The following is a 23,075-nucleotide window of genomic DNA, read 5'->3' on the forward strand; positions in this document are numbered from 1 at the left end:
GAGTTAAGACTTTGATTTCTCTATTCTCTTTATGCAGGCCAAGATAAAAGGATGGAGAGGTTATGCTGTTTACCCTCCTTGAAATTTTCATATATAAACAATTTAAAAATATTACTGTACAAATGACAGGGAACTTTTCAGAATTTTATCCAAGATTAATGTGAATTCAAGTGATTAACATGATTTTTTTTTTTTTAATGTCCCTTTTCTTTTCCATAGGTTTGCAGTCTTTAAAAAAAAAAAAAATCAATTTGAACTGAAAGAACTTGAATAAGTGTCTTGAAGAAACGGATATTCTCCATTGGCTGGCTGACACCAAATTTAGAGAGCTTTGTTTGTCATGAATATACATGCATCCTGACTGTATTTGTACATGACTGTGTGGGGCAGTATTCGGAATGAAGCTGCCATCATGTCATCCACAGGCAATGGCACTGATATTGAAGAATTCTTGGTCAACATTAACTTGGGACAGTATCTTCCTAACTTTAAAGACTATGGATATAACATGGTGACAGATTGCGTGGGAATAAATAACAGTGTGCTTCAGCAAATGGGAGTGTTGCCTACAGGGCACCGCAGAAGGATTCTTAAGCAATTAGACACCACTCTCTCAAAAATGCAAGGAAATTATCTTTTCTGTGAAAATTTAAAATTCAAAGACTTGAAAGGTTTAGAAGAGAAGCAATATTCATCCTTGGATCAGGAGTCTCCAATAAGCAATTCAAGTGTAGATGGGACTAGCTTGATACCTGCAACATTGTCAGAACAACTTCTTAATAAAGGTTACGTTGACAAAGAAAGGTTTGAACTTGCAGAGCAAAACTTATCAGAGGCAAATGATGATAGCTCTACAAATTTGGATTTTTCTAGTTTATACCAGAATTCAGACAGTATACTAAAAGCTATCAATCTAAGTGGAGGTATTAAGGCAAATACTCAGCCCAATCCATCACTGGAAGAAGCTGCTGCATACCAAGCTGATGAGCACTTGGCTGGCTGTTCGGCTGTTCGTGATCCTCCTTGTTCGTTTGCTCATTCATGTGAGACAAAATACAATGAAGACAAGCATCTGATGTTTGCAGATGAGGATGATTTAACTGACAGAGCGCCAAATTCTCCATTCTTTAAGTTTAAAGGAGAAATGATAGACAATGACTTATATGATTCTTATACGCAGAACTGCATGAAAGTATTTCCAAGAGCAAGCCGGTCTTTTATACTAAGGCATCGACCTGTACCGGAAATTCCTGAATCAAGTAAAGTTCAAGCTTTGTCAAGGTAACTGCTGTTTCTTTCTAATGAAGAGTCACTGTCGTTGTAGAAATTATGGTTTGGGGTTTTTCACAGGTTTACTATGTCATTTTTAGCGGATTTTTTAAATATGTAATCTAAACATACTGGATCTGATAGGAATGTTGCCAAATTAACTGAAGGAGGATTAAGTTTCAATGCAAGTTAAAAGCGCAAATGAGAGTATAAAGGGAGGTTTTAGAACAGTGTTTCCTTATAACTTCCCGAATCATCTATGTCTACTTATTTTCAAAGAAAAGAATCTTTATTGCCTTAGATATAACTCTTATTAAAAACTGTATTAAGCATTTTTTAAACTTAATCTGTATGCTGTTAAGATGGGGAAGAATGGAACTACACAAGTGTTACAAAACCAAGGTTGAAAGTCAATAGGAAAAAGCTGTTGAATCTATTATAAACCAAAACATTGCTAATAATATTAACTAGACCTTATCTGCAGTGTTTCTGATGAAATTCTGATTCATCACAAGAAAATGGTGACAAAATGATGATTTCAAGAGGGCTAAAACATCACCCCTAAGTATAACAATCTTATTTTTATGATGAGACAACAGTTACTCTGAAACACAAGTGTTTGGGTTGTATCTTAGTAACTTGCAAGGTCATACCTTTCAAGAGATACTGTTCTTGGAAAATATAAGTTTATTATTTTATATATGGAACTTACAAGAAAGATCTAGGAAGTTTTACACACCTACGGATCTTAGTGTAGTTTTATGTAAAAAGTGGGGCAAAATTTAGAAAATCTTCATATCTGTTTTGTGCATCGTATGGTGTGGTGACCCTGTAAACAAAGCAGGATGTATCTGCTATGGTTGACACATGGACAAAACAAGATGATTACACGAGAATCTGAAGTCTTATCCTTAAAGCATATAAAAATTATATATAAATATAAAGATGTAAATTTTTTGTTTTAAATTAGAATAGGTTATTTTGTGGAGGAGGAAATTATGTTATACTGTGAGTCTAAAGCAAGGAGTTTCTTCAAGATGGCTCTTAGATTAATTTCTAAACTGGTTGTCCCTTAACTGTTCACTCAGAGAATGAATGCAACCAGTCTGTCATATTAGGTGTTGGCTTTTGCTGGTGTTCTCATAAGAACAAAACCTTAACTTTTAATGATGTTTGTAGTATAAACATATTTTTGAGGCATTCCAGCAGGAAAAAAGATGTGGAAAAAGGGAAGGGGAAAAAAAGGTAGATGTGGGAGGTTTTCAGAGTTTATGGAATATTTGTAAGGATAGTTCTGTGTAGCACGGCTGAGGGTAGTGTTGGATAGAGTCCGATAAAGTTTGTTATGATGCGTGGATTTTTCTTCCTTCAGAATGGTTAAGTTCATAATCTGAATCCGCAGATCAGTGAGTAGCACTTGTTGCCTTGAATAAGCATTAGTTGTTGTAGCTTGTCTTGCAAAAGTATGATGGAACGTAGAACAAAAGGTCTGATGTTAGAACTTAACTCCAGGCCTATCTTAATAAAATTAATAATATTTTTAACATTCGAACAATAGGCACTGAATATGAACACAATATTACAGGCTGTGTAAATGAAGAATATCACCCCACAGATTAATTTGTGATATTTTTGGTTCTATTAACTATAAGCTTTTACTCATCATGCTGGTTTAAGTGTCTTAAAAAGTGAAGAAAAATTCATGCAAAGTCATATGCAAAGTTTTGTTGCTGTAGCCATATCCAAATCATTAAGTTGTACTTTTTTTAGTCAATTTTTTTTTTAACCACTAGCTATGCCTGGAAGGGACATGTCTGAGAATGTTTTGTATTTATCTTGTCTCTTTCATCTGCATATCTCAGCAATTAGAAACATCAGTAGCGAGTCTATACATGCCCTAAATGCAGAGTTTTCCCAGCATTTATGACTTTCTTTTAGGTTATTGAAAGAAGTCAGTATTAAGTGTTGTAGTACAATTGTTTGACTGAACAGATGAAGAGGCAAAGATTCTTTGCAAAAATTAAGAGATTTTTGTGTGCCTTAGAAGGCACTGATGAAACATTTTTTTTAAATCACCAAAAATTGTGCTCATTGAAACTTAAGTATAAACATCTTCCAGTGAGAAGCAGGTCTACTTTTTGTGGAGTAATTATCCCTTACTTCATGTAATAAAGCTATTCCTGCTGAGCTGAAATGGGAATCTCATCCTAAAAGATAAAAATAACTAGCTACTGAAAGAGTATTCTTAATGTCTTTTGAGAAACAGTCATCCAGCAGAGAGAATATGATATATTTGTAATCTTCCCACCATTGAAGTAAATCCTCCAAATTCAGTCTATTACTGATTGATACCTGACTGGGTCACTAACTTCATTACCCACCATTTTGATTTGTGAGCTCCAGCTTATTTTCTTCATCTTTATGCTCCAGTTATAACAATATGGAAATCCTGAAGGACTAGTAGCAGTCTGTCTGAGGAAGATCAAGGCTAAACCAGAACTTAAATTTCACAGAAACATTCTTGATAATCTTACTGGGTATTTTTTGAGAGGCAAAGTATTAACACAGAACTTTAAAATGGCAGCTTGCATCATCTTTAACCTCAGGAAAGATCATGTCTTTCTTACAGAATTGCATAGACAAACATTCTCAACTGCCTTATTGATGGACTCTGGTTTCATCCTTATTACATTGTGTGAAGGTTTTTCCATAGAGGCAGAGAAATCCTGCTAAAATCTTTGGGAAACATTTCCTTCTAGTCATTCATGGATATTAATAATTTATTTTTTTATGCAAGGAAATGCTTTTCTCATGATCTTCTATGTGCCTTCTGGCACAGAAAGTTCATACAGTGGGTCTCCTTGTGCCCCTTAGCAGTGCTGTGATGATGTCACTTTTCATTACTAATAATGTGCTTGCCTCTGCAATTATATCTGCTTCTGTGTGCCTTACTTGTGCTTCTGATTCTTGCCTATAACAAAACATGCTGTCAGCTGGTAAGACACCACAGCATTTTAGATGTTGGAAATATTTTTGTTTTCTTCCTTCTTTGAAGTATATGTGGCATCACTGTAGTACTGAGGGGCACATAAAACCCCCCCACATTACAGAAAAGTGACAATTACCCAGTGTTCTTCACAGTAGGGTTATTGTGCGGATTTTAGTAGTGTTTTTGGTTGATCTATACTGAAGTGATGTGTAGTTATGCTAGATCCTTGTCAGCTAGACTTTTCCTTCTTATCATAACATCATGAGCTCTCTGTCAATACAGATTTAGTAAAGATCACTCTCAAGGTGTTTAAAAGCACTGGAGCTGTTAAGGGGATTGCAGATCTTCTTCTAAAACTGAAATAATCTGCATCCAAAATGTCCTTATTAGACAGAGTCATCACCCTTTCTGAGTCCCTGCATTCTGTATTTAAGTGAGAAGTCAAATTTTTAATATGGTTCCCCAGTCATCCAGTCATGTTGTGGAACAGAATAAAGGGTTAAACACAGTGGATTGGAAGTTTCATGGTCTCCTTTGATACTCTTCCATACCGACTTGGACTTCTTCCATACCGACATGAGTGAAAACAGAGGCTTTTGTAAGACAAAATAGCGAAAGTAATGCAATGGCTGGAGCTAACCATTGATGTGCCTTTAGCGCAAGATTAAAGGTAGTAAGTATAGAGATAGTTTTAGAGGCTTTGGATCATGTCATTTAGCAGTCATTCTTAGGTGAAATAGCTACTGTTGTATTATTCAGAGCAGCAATCTGTTAAAAGAAAAAGCTTAAGCAGATTTATAACATGGCAGACTTGTTTGTTTTACAGAATGCTACACTGCTAAAATTTCAGATTGATGAACTCCATATACTTTTAGATTTTTTTCATATCCACCAACTTTGTTACTTGTATTGTTCAGTAGTGGAGTTGATCTGATTCTTTAATAAGATAAATAAGAAGAAATAGACCAAAAGTAATCCTGGAAAGCATGCTGTGTTTGGGGGAAAATATAAATAAATGAAAGATAGTAGCGCCTGCTCAGGCCAAGCACCATTTGTTTTCTGCAACTGGCAGATCCTGTGGCTGAAATTTCTTGCTTGGTGCTGATATTCTTTAGACTCCATTTCTTAACATGTAAGTGGTCAAGATTGCTAACGAAGTGCCTGAGCTGGTGTTGCTGTGTCTCTGTACTCCACGTTCTATCACACAAAGCATCAACACTAATTTGCCATTGCGAGTAGTCTATGAACCCCAAAGCTCTAACACAGCATGCTAGTGTGCTCTGGATGTGTTTACATTGTGGGAGGGTTAGGTCTTGAGATAGATAGAAAGGAAAACATGTTTTGAATGAGTTTGGAAATGAAAGCTTCATTCATTTGAAACACTCAGCAGGTGAATGCCAGTAAAAACTTCGAAGCATTGACTGCTTCCACTGACCTCTCTCCCTCACTTTGACAGGAGTATATTGAATAAAACAGCTCAGCTTAGCCCGGTGCAAAGCTCTTACCTTTCCAGTCTCTCAGCCTTTAGCAAGACCGGTCGCTGCCTCATCACACCCTTTCATCCTGTTCATGCATAAAGAAAGGATGGTGGGGAAGGGTGTACAGCCTGAGCCACATTCGGTACCTCTTAATATATGAAAATAGTGGGTCTTAATCTCCACAGTTGTAACAAAGCGATAATTGAAATTATTATTATATCTTTGTAAAATTGGTGTACTTTGTGATTGGCAGACTACTTGCACTAACCTTCCTTTAAAGAGCAAAATGAAGAAGATCACTAATCTGAAGAGGTATTAAGTTTTGGAAACAGTTAAGGAAAGTCATAGGTTGGTGTAGACAGAAGATTTTTTTCAATCTTATTTACCCCGAAAGAAACCTTCAGTATTTTTCTGTCTTTTAATCCAGGTATTCCATTTGTACAATAATGAGCCAACTCGTCTGTTCTATTGAGCATTGATAAATTATTACCATTTATAGCTTGCACTGTATGTTGTTTGTTATACATAATCTTTCAAGCAGATATTCAAAGTAAACTTGTGTCATTTCTTTTATATCTTGAGGTAGTTCTTACTTAACATAAGTTAGAACTTTGTTTTCCAAAGATGACAAAAAGGTTTTATTTTTGGTTGCTGGGAAAAAAGACTGTAGTTTGCGTATTAGCAGTTTTCTTGCCATGTATACATACATGTAGGTACATCATCAAAAAAGAATGCACAAGTCCTGAAAAATATATGAATTTAAAAAATGTGGGTCTTTATAAGCTGATTTGTTATTTTTCATTTCCTGGTGAATTTATCTTTGCTTGTTGCTCTTACCATTACCCATTTTTAGATCCATCCATCCTGAAACTAAGACAGTGACTCACTCTTTTACATAAGGAAGAAAACCATGATTTTAAAAGCTCTTTGAGTCAAAGCTGCTTGTCTGTATCTCTAATTTATTTTAATGGTATTAATACACTTAAAAACCCCTAACCTTGCAATAAAAAAATCTGGTCTGTGTTGAGAAAGTTAGGATTATTTTTTTTTAAGCATACCAAGTTCTTTAAGACTAGATTAGTACAAATGCATGAAGTTGGTTCGCTAATGTAGCTTCAAAAGATGTAACTACATCAATTTTAGTAAAATGTATGAAGAAACACAGACTTTTAAAGTATTTGCCATGTATTTTTTGTAATTATAACCGGCCAAACTCACCCTGTGTTTTCTGAAACCAAGATTTTACAAAATATCATTGAGGAACTTAATTGATATAACCTGGATAAAATTTGAAATGTCAAGTAGCTTTGTAAGGTGCAGCTTCTGTCTTGAATTTAATCTATTAATTTGTTTGGGGCAGATTTAGGCCTGGGTTAAAAATTATATTAAATAGTAGTTCATAAATATATGCCTTCTGTCATAGAGAAACATCAGCCTGTAATATGGAGTAAGTCAGCTTGGACTTTGTGGGACAGTATTTCTAAAATTTTGAATATAACTAATCTTAAAAGAATAAAATTTCTCAATATGTCAAGTTGGGAAACAAAAATTAGAAATATTCATAGTTTTCCTAAAACATAGTTATCTTTGGCTTTGAAGGATGGAGGACCTGCAAATTGTTACAGAATTTTCAAGGATCTTGTATGGTATTTATCCATCACTGAATATTTTATAAGGATGCTTGAGGATCTGTATCACTGTTATTTCAAACAAAGAAAATGAAATTAAGAGGAAAAAATACTAATTATTCATCTTAAAAGGGGAAATCAGAGCTTGGCTGAAAACAGCTCTAACACAGACTGCTAGAGTACTGAAGATGGGTTAGAAATGTACTTATTCAGGCATATTTGTTCCTGTGTTGTTATTCTAAAGCTGCTGTCTCAGCCTGAAATCTCAATAGTAATAATTAAAAAAATGTGATCTTTAGCAGCATGATGAGTGCCTCTATACAAGAAATTGATGAAATACTTAGAAGCCAGCACAACACCAATAATAAAATAATATTTCTCTTGTGTATGGGTATACATTCTTATCTGTCTACAAAATGTGCAGTGGTAGTCACAGGCAGTTGCAATGTAACACAGTTTATGTCTTGGGTTGAAAACTTTCTGAGAAAAAAATTCACCTTAGGAAATTAAAACTTTACAGCAATTTTTTTCAGTGGTGAGAGTGCATTTTGTCTGGATTCCTATGCTCGGGCTCCCTTTGAGCTTAATGTTAAATTAGGCTTTCATAGGACATCCTTCTTTAAATATAGTCATTGGTAATCAGTGTTAGGGAGAAGAGGAGGTGGAGGATGGGGGAAGAGTGAGGGATTTCCATTCTTCCCAGAAATCTAAATGTGTCATAATGTCAATTCAAAACAAACAAAAAAAACCCAACCACCCAAACTCAAGATGTGTGCTAAGGTCACAGAAGTATTCAGTGTCGTAAACGGAGGAAAACATATTGTTCTGTGACTTTTAAATCAGAAATTTTCCCAAGACTTAAAATTGATGATTTTTGTATTTGTATATAATTTTAATAGTTTAATTGCATAAGATGTTTTTGTTCCATTTCTAGGAAATTTCACTTAATGTCTTTGTTTTGTTCAAGTTCCCTTCAGAAAAGAAGAAATGTGGATCTTGTAAATATTTCTTGCACTGGGAGGCAAATTTCACAAAACAGTGAGTTCAGCACGCTGATACTTACATCTTGAATATTGAGAAAAAAGAAACCTCTGAAGTTGTCTGAAATGAGTATTGACTTGCTTATTTTAAGAAATATTGGGCATCTGGAAGGTCTGGAAAAAGTGATGTATGTAATAGCAGAGCACTTAACCACTTCTGCATTTTTACTTAGTTTTTGTTTATGAACTAATAAAATGAAAATTAGAAAATCCAATGTTTAAACCTAACTTTAATATACTTTTTTAGACTACAGTATTTTGTGTTTCTAAGATTAGATTCAGATTTTTTTAAACAGAGTTAGTTTTTTCTGGAACAATATAAGGAGTGTATTTCTGTGTAGTGCTGCTTAATTTGTTTGTTAGTGCTCATGGCTCTGGGAAATAACAGGAAATTAATTGTATTAAAAAGTTTACTGGAAGAGTTTAGAAGTCTTGTGCAGTCAGTTGTAAACAAAAGTTCTTTCATATTGAGGTATGTCTTGTTTGAAGTTATGCATGTTAATTTCAAGCAAGTACTTGGTGACAAAATGCGGGTTGAGCACAAATGAGTTTTTGTGTGTTGGTTGGTTGGTGTTGGTTTGGTTTTTTTTTTAAGTCAGAATAAAGGACACTTTGGAGCTATTGCTTCTAAGAGTATGCAAGAAAAGTTGTGGGGTTTTTTTAGTGTCAGGCTTCAGTTAGAAATGGGAAATTGTTCTTGTTCTTCAAATTTTTTTTTGAGAAGAACAGAGAAATCACAAGCAGAAAAATCTGTGTCCCCCATTGATATTTATTAGTACTTTAGTAGAGCATTGCACTGTATGACTCTATTTTTTTTGCTTTAAGAAACTTTGCCAGAAGAAAAGCCACCCATCATCTCTCCATATGGGGAAACCTTTATTTGTGACAACCCTAAAGATGCTGAAGTAAGTTGAGAAGTCTGGATATAAATGGTCTACCTTCACTTTAATCTTCATGCTATGCATTTTATATTGCCCTTAATTCTTTTTTCCTCTGCTTTTTCAGTTTCCAGTACCTTTTCTGTCTCTTTAGGTAGATGCAGAAGATTTATAGTGTAAGTAGTTGTGGACTAGTGACTTTTCTTCATCTTGAGATACATTTTGTCCTGTTCAATAGTAATAGGAAGCTGTTGTGTGTGCTGGTTGGGTTTTCCTTGTTTTTGTTGTTGTGGTTTTTTTGTTTTTTGTTTTTTTTAAACAACATAGGACAGATAATTACTTTTTTTTAATGCCCAGAGCTGCCATATCAATGCAAAAGAGTCAGTTACAGGCAATTGCAGACTACCTTGATGCCTGCCTTTTACCCTCTTGGGTACAGTGCTATATTGTAATACTTTGTGCCTAAGTGAGGTTAAGTGGTGGATAACCATTAGAATTGACTACTAAAGGTAAAAGTGGCTTTTCTCTCTTTTAATACTTGCAGATCAAGACTGAGCATCTCTACACAGGCTTGTGTATATCCTGTGAAAGCAGCTTACATGTTAGCTTAGATGATATAATGGTCACTTTTGCCATACTCAGTTTTAATTTCTGTATGTGAAAGTTCTCAGGACTTCTGATATTTTTCATGCATCCCTTAAACTTGCTGTATACCAGTCTATATATAGACTGGGTATATAGTTTATATATATATAATCTATATATATATAGACTATATAGTAGGAAAGTCACTGTTGTAGGATTCTCTGAAGTTAACATTTTTGCTGAGGTCGGTAATTGATGGTGTGAATGCCACAGATGGCATGTGGACAGACTTCTGAATCACGTGGAGATCTGGGAGGTAAATCAGCTTAGTGACGCAAATTAGCTTGGTGAGGTATCTGCCAAATCCATCTCCTCCTTCTGTCTCAGCAGGATGCAGACCAGAAATTGTTGATTCTGTGATTGCTTATACTTATCCATCCAATCTCAAGCCACAGAGTTAGAGAAAACAGTAAATTACTCTTAATTTCTGTCCTGCTCTTCACTCTAATGTTTCACTTTTTAAACTATTGTAAACTGTTGCCTAAAATGAAAGTTACTCAAATGGATGCCTAGGATTTTTCTTTTTCCCCAATTTTAATTTGTTAAGAATTGGTCAGTGGAAATAAATGGTTCAAATTTCATCTTCTAATGGGAGTGGTTTTGAGCATAAGAATGATCTCTGGTTTTGGTCTGTACTTTCTTGTCTTTGGAAATATGTTGTGCTTTTTTTCTGTTGTTGTTGACTTTTTAAGCAGGTACACATAAATTCATGTCTTGTTTCTTCTTCTAGTTCTTGTTAACTGCACAGAAAAGTGACTTTCAAGCTTTTGTTTTCTTTCCTTGTGTACAATGTCTTGTCTGTGCCAGTTACTGTTGTCTGTGCCAAAGTTGTTAAAAATTCAAAATTTAATTTCTTTGTAATTAGTTCAATGGCATAAGCAAATTTTCTAGAAAAAATTTCTGAGCTTTCTTGTTATTTAACATCATTCTGTACATTTCATTGAAATAGTTGATTATAAAAAAGCATACCCAGGAAGGTTGTCAGCCATCTTTCTTATCTTAAAGGCGATAGATACAAAAATACCATGCTGTTAAACTGAATTAATTGATTGAAATAAAATTGCTCTTTCTGCTGGCTTTAGAATCATGATTAATGCAGTATATTATAATATACTTTCCCTGATCTGAAGATTTGTATTTTAATTATCACTTTCATGTAAATGAACAGTTTTTGAGTTACATTTATCACATGACTGTTGGAAACTTCATAGTTAACTTTAGTTTGATTAGAACTTAATTGCAGACAAAGATCATGAAGAAGAACCATAATACAAAGGTCCTGAGATACATTTCGCTTTCAGATTTTTTTCAGTAGGCATCAAGTATCCTAGGAACAAAGACAACAGTTTAGATAACACTGTAAAGTATCTGAGATTTTAGGGCTTGTAACTGCTGCTTCATTTTAAAAGATAACCTCACATCAGAATATAGTTTGTCTATATACAAGAACATGTAGCAAATTGTTATACTGACTGACAGAAGTTTGTTCAAAGGACTTTTAAGTTGGTCATTACCCTTCTTCCTGTTTCATTGGCGTAAAGATGAAAACACTTCTATAGGGAGTGTCTGTAGAAATAAGTAATGAGTCACTACAGACTGGAGGTAAGTAAGCATAAGAGAGCAGGGAATTGAGGTTATAAAGAATATATGCCTTTGACTTGGGTCAGGAAGGAAGACAACTTAGAAGCAGAAACCTCTAAAGGGCAACCTGAAGAATGAACTTTTTTTTTATATTGATAGAAAAATAACAAATAAAATCCAAATGTTTTAGAGCTGATTTATTGTTGTGTCCAACTGAAGAGTCAAGTATATTAGAATTCCTTCACAGAAAAACTGAATTCTAATGAGTTCAGGCCTCTAGAGTGAAGTATTTGCTTTTTAATTTCTGTAGACTGTCAGACTAAATTAAACATGCATATTGAGTTCAGTAAACTATGTGAGCTCCTAAGCATTGTGATACTGTGGAATGCTGGCCAGATTGCAGATTTTACCAATTTAAATTAAGAACCCTTAATATTTTAAAAGGAATTTATCTTTATGGACCTGTGATAAAATTGTATTGCCAAACCATGATTCAAGAATCAACCTGAGGAGAATTCTTGAGACTAAGGTAGTATCTCTTAAAGAAGATGCCTGTCCTGAATGGCATTGAGTCTTTGTTTAACGTGGCCTCAATCCCAATATTCTTCATCCAGTCTGTGTTCTAACACTTGGGTTTCCTGACTTGCTGTTGTGATCAGCAAGACTGCCTGTTAGAAAAAGCTAAAACTAAAAATGTATCTGAATTACTTCCTGATTGATGGTAGAGGATTTTTATACAGGGCTGCAAGTAGGTAGTTCCATCTGTCTGGGATCCAGAAGCCAGACTTCTTCCTTAAGGGTAGCTTCATCCTATGCATAAGAACAGGACATATTTAGAGACTGTTTCTGTGAAATATATATACACCTATCTTATAAGAAATAATTCTCTCTATAAAGGTGTCTGTAGGAGAAAATGCTGCTGCTAACTACCTTTGTATAATACTTCAGAGATTTGTGGGAAATGGGGGTTTTGTCTCATCTTAAGTCTGAGCATCTTGTAGAGTAATACTGTAAACAATACATTGGAAATGCTTGGGATTTAATTTGGGTGAAATATATGTTTTTGTGAGCATATAGAACTCACTGTCCCCACAACCTGTCTCCATTTGTGGACTTCTACATTTTAAAATCTACTAACAATAGAAATGCATTTCTTGGTTATTGCTTGGAAGTTCTCAGGCTCCCTGAATTCACTTGCCCAAGTGCTGAAGATTGTGGAGTGGGCACAAGCAGTATGTAAAACTGTTCCATAATGGTTCATGAGAAGGAGAAAGAGGTACTACCACATAACTTCAGTGGGTATAGCACATGAAGGTAAAGGTACTGACCACTTTTACTCTGAAGATGCTTCCTGGGTGATATTAGCCTCTTCACTATTGTGTAGAAGTGGGACACTGCCATTTCCGTCGTTTTGTGTGATTCCAGTCAACCCAAGCATTTGATAAGCAGTGGATAAGTTGCTTTTGAGTTTTCTGTTTTATCTTCTTTGCAAGGTGTGTGGATGTTTTGTTTTTCAATTTTTTTTGCCTAATCCTTGGTGCTACAACATAGTTAATAGTGTGGTGTGGGAGTGGTTGTTTTTTTTGTGTTGTTTTTTTTATAATGGATCTGGCTGGCCGAGGAAGGCAGACTGTTCACCTAGACTTATGCTATCAGCACACTGATTTCAGCAATTTTTGCTGCAGTGTACACATACTCAGCTTTGGGCTATGTGCTTATTTTTTTCAGCTTGTGTTGTGGTTTAACCTGGCAGGCAGCTAAACACTACCTAGCTGTTTGCTCATTCCCCACTCCCCGGTGGGATGGGGGAGATAATCAGGGGGGAAAAAAAAAAAAGTTAAACTTGTGGGTTGACTTAAAGACAGTTTAATAGAACAGAAAAAGAAGGGGCGGGGGGGGGGAGATAAAAGGATGTACAAAACAAACGAGGCAGAATGCAATTCCTCACCACTTGCTCGTTGATGCCCCGTTAGTTCCTGAGCTGCAGTGCCTCCCCAGCCAACTTCCCCGGTTTATATGCAGAGCATGATGTCATATGGTATGGCATATCCCTTTGGCCAGCCTGGGTCAGCTGTCCTGGCTGTGTCCCCTCCCAGCTCCCCGTGCACCCCCAGCCTGCTCGCTGGCAGGCCAGCATGAGAAGCTGGACTGTCCTTGACTGCTCAGCAACAACTGAAAAAAGCAGTATGTTATCAACATTATTCTCATCCCAAATCCAAAACACAGCACCATACCAGTTACTAGGAAGAAAATTAACTCTACCCAAGCCAAAACCAGGACAGCTTGCCTTTTCATGTTGCCAAGGTACAACACTCAAGTACAAGATGAGGTACTGCTCCTCAGAAAACCAATGGCAACTGTTGTGAAAGTCACTGTTCTTTCTGCCACCCTTCAGCTTCATGATATACACGTCAAAGCTTAAATGAGTAAATTAAAATGCTTCCATCAAAAAGCATGAAGATATTAATTTTAATTTAGTTTTGGGGTTTTTTTTTAAGTAAGAAAGATGAGTATTGAGAAGCTTAGTAATGCAATATAATTGTCAAATCAAGTTTAGGAAGTGTGAAATGTAAAATTCTTGAACAGTGTTAACCTTGACATTTTGTGCACTGTAAGCAGTTTGTGATGAAGATTTCTAAACAAACATTAATAAATGTGCCTTCTAGGAAGAAGAGCTTGACAAGAAAATGTGAGATATATTCAATAATGCCGAGTTCGGTGTTACTCTAGGAATTTGAATTTACCATGATTTTATCTTTATTGTATAGTGAAGGCTGTACATTTAACTCATAGAAGTATTGATATGAAAGATAGGCCAGCAGTGGCAAATCATAAATGGTATACTTAACCTGCATGCAACACGTGGGTCTTCAACTTAGAAAATTTCAGGGTAGAAATAATGTTCAGTTGTGCCTCAATAAAAATAGGAGCGCTGATATTTCTATGCACTGAATTTCTTTATCTAATTTGTTTGTGTCAGGTATTTTGGACTATCCTCAAATATTTTATCTGAGTATTATTTAAAATGGAAATACTGAAAATAACCTTTCTTAGAATACTTTCAAAAACATAGTCTTTCAAATGTGGCAAAGAATGGCTTTGCTAGTTAGGCTGTTGTTTTTGTGTGATTTATGTCTACAGTAATTTCAACATCACTTACTACTTCAGTACAAATGTTGGTTACAATATATTTCTTTTCTAGGAACTCCATGGAAATGAATTCCTGGCTTGTGAAAATAAATTGGATCTAGGAAAGAATGAAGAGTATTCTTCTTACAAGAATCTATGGTATTAAATAAGAGTTATAGAGAAATACGAAATGTAAAGAGGAAAGAGTTATTTACTGATAACACAAGTAGATCTCTGCCTCTGAAGGCACAACCATGACTCTGTGTGTTTATTTTTTCCTCCTATTTGAGCCTTTGCGCTATGCTATAGGAGGCAAAGTTTGACTCTGTGGCTGTCCTGAGACTGTCCTAACCCAGGTTGCAGAATCTTTTGTGGGTTTGGAAGATGTCCCTCTTTTCCTCACTCAGAACAAGGAAGACACAAGTTTTATTTTTCTAGATCTGCTACTTAACCATTTCTGAGTACTCTCATACTCTGCTGCCTCATTAGGGAAAAACAAAACAAAAACCAAACACAGAACTAAAAACCATTCTCTACTCCCCTCATGAGGGAGTGGCCAGTGGCTTGATGAAATGGGAGCTAATGTGCTCCTTAAGTCTCCAGTCTGTACTTGGCTTCTATTGAGGTGGGAGAGGGAAGACAGAGGTGATGCTACAAGTCCTCCAAAGTATTAAATTCAGTGAAGCTAGTTTTCAGAGGAAGGCAAATTAATTTTAAATTTCTGTTCAGACTTCTAAAGGAACCAGCAAGTGTTACCTTGCTACCAGACCTGTTGAGTGGAGAAAGTAGGATTCAGTATGGTCATAGTTACAAGACACATTTTGATAATCACAGACATGTTAAACAATATATAAACGTATTTATAATATGTCTTACCAAAATGCACTTTTTCTTTCTAGTTCCTTTAATAATCAGGAAGAGAAGACAAATGAATTTGCAAAAAATGAATCCCTGTCTCAGGAAAACAAATCATTAGCACCAGAAGAATCTGAAAGTGAATCTGTGTATTCTATTGTGGAACAATGTTCTCTGCCTTTAAAGAAAAAGAAAAATAAAACCAAAACACACTCAGCATCTTGTAGTAAGTTACAAAGTGGAGATTCGGATCACTTGGTCAGTGAACAAGTGCATTTTTGGCAATCTGATGGGGAACAAACTTCGACTGGAAATGAATCAATAACACCGTATGCTTGTTTTTATGGACCATCAGTAAAGAAGGTTAAAGCAGGATGGCTGGATAAATTATCGCCTCAAGGGTATGGTATTTAGAGTGATTACTGTATAATTGTTAAGATGTATGCCTGCATGAGAGATGTTAAGTCTGTATTTGGTCACTGCTTGCTATTTGTGGTGGGAAAGGGAACTGTTTTTGTTGCGAGAGCATAGGGCTCTTCTGAATTCTTAAGTTTTTAATGACATTACCTATTCTGAAGTTTATTTAGGAGGTGCACTCAGGAAAAATATTTTTATTAAAAATGTCGTTCACCACTCATGAAATGTAGCAGAAAAATACAGCATTCTTTTCTACCAATATTTCCAATTTGTACATTTTTGCTGATTTTCTGTGGGCCACAAAGTAAGTGAAAACAAATTCTGATTCTGAAATACTACTTTAACAATTTGGCCATGGATGTATAAATTAATAATTAGTGTGACTGGAGATCCTGTTGGTTTCAGAATTGTGTGTAAAAAAGTTGAGCTTTGAGTTTAGAAATGCATCTAGGGTGACTTGTCTCTGAGTTTAATTTATTGATGTGCCTAAAATTTCATGGGAGAACTCCGAGCCCAAGTCTTCCTTTAAGATTTCAAAAAAATAAGGAGGAGAGAGGAGCAAAATAGAAGGAGAACAGACTCATTACCTACTTTGTAGTTAAAAAAAAATGTTTAATTTCTAATATTTTTGAAAGTTTTTTAATTGTTTTAACCTACTTTTAAATTCCAGCTCCTCTTAGATTGCTTTACACTAAAGAGCACTCTATTCTCAGATCTTCCCTTTTTTTGTGTTCCTTTTTAAGAGTTCTGATTTAGTAAGTTTTAATTTCTTTGATTTTTGTCTTTTTTTGTGTTGATGCAGTGATATATTGTTGAAGCTGAATAATAAGAAGGAATAAACCTGGATTAATAAACCTATTCCACCATGGAATTTCAATCTGCTCAAATGATTGTTTGTTTGTTTTTTTAATTGTTTCAGAAGTTTCATGCACATTTATTGGTTGTCATTGTTTACTTTTGCTAAAGAATCAAAGATTTATTTCACTTACAGGACTCTTTTTTTGTTTTGTTTTTTAAAGAACACTTTTTGGCAGTTAGTATCATAGAATCATTAAGGTTGGAAAAGACCTTCAAGATCATCAAGTCCAACCATCAACCCAACACCACCATGCCCACTAAACCATGTCCTGAAGTACCACGTCAACACGTTTTTTGAATACTTCTAGTGATGGTGACTCCACCACTTCCCTGGGCAGCCTGTTCCAATGTTTGACCGCTTTCTCAGTAAACAAATTTGTCCTAATATCTAGTCTAAACCTCCCCTGGCACAACTTGAGACCATTTCCTCTCATTCTGTTGCTAGTTACTTGGGAGAAGAGACCAACACTCACCTCACCACAACCTCCTTTCAAGGATTTGTAGAGAGCAATAAGGTCTCCCCTCAGCCTCCTCTTCTCCAATCAGATAGTAGAATGATAAAAAGTATAGTTCTTGATTCCAGTTGACTCATCTTGTGCTATTTAAAGGAGTAGAGTTGCAAACAAAGTGTGAAGGCTGTAAGTAAAGTACTGTATGAGAATATATTATTTGGAAAAGATGAGTTAAGCACAAAATCAGTACTGGTTAGGACTAGGTAGAACAGTTGCAGGGTCATTAGCCTTGAGCCAGTGATAGTCCTTGGCTAAATTTCAAGGACTTTTTCTTAAGCATGGTTTAATGAATGCTACATTTTTTTGGTTCTCTTTCTTTCAATGCCATTTCTCAAATATCTGCAGACTTAAAGAAACCAATGAAAGGGGAAAAAAACCCCAATAATTTTTTTTTTATCCGTTAAAGCACTGTCATGTTTTATTGCAGTCCCCGCCAACTGAATGTTTCTTTCTGTTCTAACCCGCTCCCTTTTTTTTTTTTTTTTTTTTTTTTTTTTTTAGAGCTCCCATTTACACTTGGCACTTTGTGTCTCCTCAGGGGAATGAATATACTGTTTTCTTAAAAATATATAATATATATGTAATAAATATTGATATAATATCTATAACAAATATATATACCTTTTCCTTAAATTGCTATAAATAATGCATTTAAAGTACAGCTTCACTTTTTAGTTAACTCACTACAAATTGTAAAGTCATTCAGCTTATTCACACTGTATGTGGTACTTAGGTTCACTTTTTCTTCCCTGCATCATCTTGAAGTTTATTGACATTTTAATGGAAAATAGATTTTTACATTGGCCTTTCCAGGTTATGAAAAATGATGATTTATTATAGTCATATAATAAAAGTTAATTAAGCCAGAGCTGCTATTTGATTAAAGTTTTGATAAACTATCACAGTCTTCTAATCCTAAAGCAGAGCACTCATTTAGCAGAAAAGGAAATAATGTTCGGAAAAAAGATGTTAGAGCGGGGTCTTGTTCTTGGTTAATTAACTTGTTTAGTAGATTTTAATATTTAAACTTTCATAGATGATAACTAGTACGTTGTCAACATTTTTAATGAGAATAACTGACTAGTTCAAGTTCATATAAAAATAATTTTTTTAAGAGGTCCTTATAGAGCATGAGTTAATGGCAAAGTGAAATAATCAAATGAGCTTCTCATTAGTGTTGTCCAGTTGATAACAGAGATTGAAGATTAAATTTTATGTTGTACTTGTTGGGTGATTTGGTGTGACCGCTATTTATTCACTGGCCAGGGAAGAGAGTGTTCAGGTGATGTTGATGACTGGAGATACCATAGCCTGTAAACAGAGGTGTCCTTCTCATAAACATGGCAATGAGATGGTCATTTTACGTTCTCAGCTTTCCTTTTTGGACAGTATCTTACAGAGCTTGTACCACTTAACGTATATTCTGTGTTCAGAGTATTCCTTTACCTCCAATAAAAATAGTCAGTTCTCATCCTTGTTAGTTGCAAGCAAAATTACGTTATTGAAAGTTCTTTTTCCTTTGTCACTTCAGATGTGATATAGAGCCTATCAGGAGGAAATAGAGAGAAAGGAAACCGAATTAATTAAAAACATGAAGACACTGATTTAGAAAAAGTCCAGTCATACTGCACTTCTTGTTTCCAGATATTTTTAGTCTACTTGAAATCAGCACTCTCCTTTTGAAAAGACATGACAGAGATAAGATTTATTTCAGTTTGCAAAGTGTTTAGGCCCAAACACAGGTAGCTAAACATTATTTGACCTTTCTATAATTTGTTGCTTGAGATAGTCTTAAAAGCAGCTTTTAACTTATGTCTGTAATTTTAACTGTATTAATTTTTGTTTCACAGCAAATGTGTGTTTCAGAAGCGCTGGGTTAAGTTTGACGGAGACAGCATTTCTTATTACAATAATGAAAAGGTAAGTGACATGTTTTGCTCATGTTTGGGACAAAATACATCTGTGTAATACACGTATTACCATGAAGAAATTCAGAAATAATTACAAATTAGTATTTATCTTAAATTAATTTTCAGTTGCAAAGTATTAGGATGAGACATTATTAAATATTTTAAGGGGTGTATTGTTCATCCTCTTGTTTTCTAGAAGGGCTTGTATTCCTGACCTTTTCAGGTAGATATCATCAGAAATTCTTACTTTATTGAAAGAATGACACTGCTGCATTCTGCAAAACAGAACAGGATCATGAAAAACACATTTAAGAGATCCAGTGTTATTTTGGTGGTGGTTGCAAAGTGTCTTGTCATGGGAATGCAGCATGTTGGAGATTGAGAGAGAAATTAAATGTGACTTCCAGACCTTTTTAAAACACAGAACCCCATACACTTGTTTACTCTTTAATTAAAAATGTCTCTTTCCTGTTTTTGTTCTGGGAGTAATCACACATCATTGGACTAGGTTACGTTTGAATGGGTCTTTTTAAAATCGACATAGTACTGTGATGCCAGTGGCTGTTCTTTGTTTCTGTACCTAAGGATTGAATCTTGCTGAAACCTTTGGAGTCTCATTAGTTGCTTTAAGTAGTTTACTTGTCATATATGATGCAAAAATGGATTTGTGAACCATGATTTTCAACAAAATGTGTATTTCTTTTGTGAAATTGAGATTTACAAAAGAGTTGTTTGACCTTTTTATACTACTTTTCACAATAGAAACTACATCGTTTGGTTGGTTTTTGTGACCCGTCTTTTAACGTGGCTCTTTTTTTGAAGGATTTTTTTTTTTCTTTTTGTTTAATACACTTTAGACCACTAAAAAATTCTTATTCTTTTGCGCTGTGATTAACTAATTTCTTCTCTTAGAAAAAATTAAGAACTTCTTAAACTCAAAAGTGATAGATGATTGCATAGTATGCATATTTGGTGGAGATGAGGTTATATGCATGTTTTATTTGAAATACTGGAAAGCATTTTCTGTTGAAGATGCTTTTTTGTTTAATATGTTCCATACTAAATTAGGAACAAAATACAATTTTAGGTAAAAGTTCCCAAGTGGTATGCTGGATGGTGGTAATCAACAAAAGTCCTGTAGATCCTTTATAATATGCACGCTCTTAGCCCTATTTTAGCAGATTATGAGGGTGGTTAGAACTGAAGTAGGAAAAGACTGTTTAATTTCTCTGGCCCCTCAGGAAATAAGAACAAGCTCAAAAAATTATTTACATTGATCTTTATGCCTACTGATTAGGAACATGAAACAATCTGTTTTTACTTGCTTATTTTGCTTCACTCACAGTAGAAGACATGATTTTGTAGATGAAGGGAACAATAGAATAACATTTGGATTGCAGTGACAAAAAATGTTACCCCTTTGTGGTGTTCATCCCAGGGCTTCAGAGGAGCAGAAAAGCAGGGTTAGTCATTAAGAAAGACTTGAAAAATACAGCACTGGGATTTGCTTAACACTGTCTGTAGCATAATTAGGGAAAGAAATGCTAATACAGAATTTTAAATCTTGTATCTGCACTAGGGATTCTTCTTTGTTTTTTTTTAGTGTCACTGAAAAAGTTACTAGGAGGTCAATTAATTACTCTAGAATAGCACTTGTTATACATTCGTCTGTCACAGGGGATTCCAGAAATCTTTCCTTCTGCTCAGGGGAATATTTAGTGTGTCACACAATGCATAGAAAGCTACCAACTTTGCATCCTCTATTTAAAAGGTCTCTGTGATAGGTTACACTAACAGGAGCTTGCAAAAGGCTTGGTCTGAAGCCTCTTTTTCTCACTTTTTCTGGAATCGGAGTACAAAACCTCACTCCTGGGATTGAAAGAGATGTTGATTGTTTTGTGTGTGTATACAGTTTGACCAGATCTCAGTGTCTGACTTGTTACCTTGATGAGTCACATATGCTAAGAACTCTGTGTGTCTGAGAACTGTGAGGCCTGAAGCAAATTCTGGGAACTGAGGATTTGGTGAAACTCTTGGACTAGATTGCAGATAGGAGGAAAACATAGTTGGCTACCAATAGTTCTCAGCGCACGTTAGGATTGTGTTAGTTGAGCAGTGGTGTCAGTGGGGAACATGAGTTTTTGGAACAGTGGTCTCTGCTGGATCACAACTCTCATACCCAGAGTATTCATATTGCCTGCTAGATGGATAACAGCATGTTCTTGCTGTTGCTTGTGTGTTGTTACCTTGACATTGTAAGCAACTACTTGCAGACCCATGCAGACCTGCATGCAGCTGAGAAGCTGGTTCTGGTAAAAGATAGGGATAGTTATACAGTTCATTGCAAGGCAGCGGGTCCCTCCTCCTACCTGCATGGCTAGCTATATATGGGGAAGTTGTTTTAACTTCAGATCTTAATGGCAAGTACTGTCTATTCTAATGTGTGTTTGTCCAAGGACATTCCTACACAGACAAGCATGTTATAAAGGAATGTAGTTAGACTTTTGGTTTCACATATCAATTAAAAGCAGTTCTCAAAAGGAAACCAATCCATACTCAGATATTTTTCTGATTATTACAAACAGAAAAGGGTAGACTCAGTGGAATGAAACTGTTTATTTTACCCAGAAACACTATTGATATTAAATAGGTCTATTTGTCCTTCAAATTAGGAACTTGAGATGAGTGAGGTTCGTAAGAAGGGGAAGTGTGCTACATGGCTAATGAAGAGTGAAACAAGTGGAGGATGGGGAGGGAAGACAAAGAGGGTAGTATTCCTGAAAATGTGTACTTAGTCCATCTAAACGCTTCTCTGAAAGATTTAAACCTTAATTTTTTAAATACTTCCGTAATCTTGATCTAGTTGTGTGTCAACTTCTAATCAGTTGGAGATCTCTTCTTTGCTTTATATTTTCACATATGAAAAAAATATTTAGATCTCTACAAACAGCATCTGACCTAGGAACAGTTTTTGTTTGAATCTGTGATGCTGCTCATTTCCTCTACGTTCATGGTCCTGAGCAAGTTGATGTGGTCACAGCAACATCCTGTGTGGTTTTGTCTTAACAGAATGTGGATAACTGAAGTGAGAGCAAAGTGAAGAGGGGAAGGAAGAATTTGAGAATTCTTTTCAGCTTACCCAATATGCATGATTTTGTTTCAAATTTCTTCCTACTTTTGGCAAGAGAACTCTGGTGCTCTAATATGCACTTTATAGTAAGGCAAAAACTGCTGGTTATGTTGGAATCTTTTATTTAAAACCTCCTAGGGTCCTTGACAAGTATATTAGCGATTTAGGAAAAAGTCTTGCTTTTTTATGTGGAGAACTTCAATATTTTGTTGTGTTATATTGCATGTGAGCATAACAACAAAATTTACTGCGAAACAGGTGAATCATTGTCATAATTGAAATAGGGCTTTCATCATTGAAACAGGCCTTATTTAATCTGTTGTGGAAGGAAAGACAAAGCAGTGCAAAATGGTGTTTTGCGGGACCTTTTAGCCGAACTCTCAAACACAGCTGTCAAGGAGTGACATTGGGCTGTATTTGAAAATAAAAGTTTTCATGAAAGCAGTTGATATCAAAAAACCGTTTTATTTCCCTACAAGAAAATGGTTCTGTTAAAGAACTTTTTAGCACCCCTAAAACTAGTGTATACCTCTCAGTAACAGAAGAAATATCTGTGAGGTTCTTGGCTGTGTTTATTTGATTTTGTTTTCTATAGTCTTATATAATTCGCCTGATTTCTAATCTGGAGTATTTCAAAGAGAGAAATTGTATCTTGGTCAACAAGAGCTTTTTAACAGTAGGTGTTATTTCTTGCATGTGAAAGAGAAGCTGCTGCAGAAAAAAGATTGAGAAATTACTATGGTTTAAACTGTATTT

General features: G+C 35.2%; 1 protein-coding gene across 1 annotated transcript in view; it reads left to right on the forward strand.

Annotated features, from left to right (window-relative positions):
- Positions 1-373: 373 nt before the first annotated feature.
- The window catches only part of ARAP2 (ArfGAP with RhoGAP domain, ankyrin repeat and PH domain 2), a gene marked incomplete at both ends in the record, with an annotated part of 122,703 nt that continues 100,001 nt past the window's right edge, over positions 374-23,075 (forward strand). Inside the window, 6 exons of the mRNA XM_081999433.1 lie at positions 374-1,281; positions 8,332-8,402; positions 9,230-9,309; positions 14,711-14,796; positions 15,537-15,893; positions 19,130-19,199. Of these exons, the coding sequence (XP_081855559.1) occupies positions 374-1,281; positions 8,332-8,402; positions 9,230-9,309; positions 14,711-14,796; positions 15,537-15,893; positions 19,130-19,199 (1,572 nt within the window). The remainder of the gene's footprint in view (positions 1,282-8,331; positions 8,403-9,229; positions 9,310-14,710; positions 14,797-15,536; positions 15,894-19,129; positions 19,200-23,075) is intronic.

The sequence above is a fragment of the Phaethon aethereus genome, assembly GCF_964289735.1.
Source record: "Phaethon aethereus genome assembly, chromosome: 4".
Classification (NCBI taxonomy): Eukaryota; Metazoa; Chordata; class Aves; order Phaethontiformes; family Phaethontidae; genus Phaethon; species Phaethon aethereus.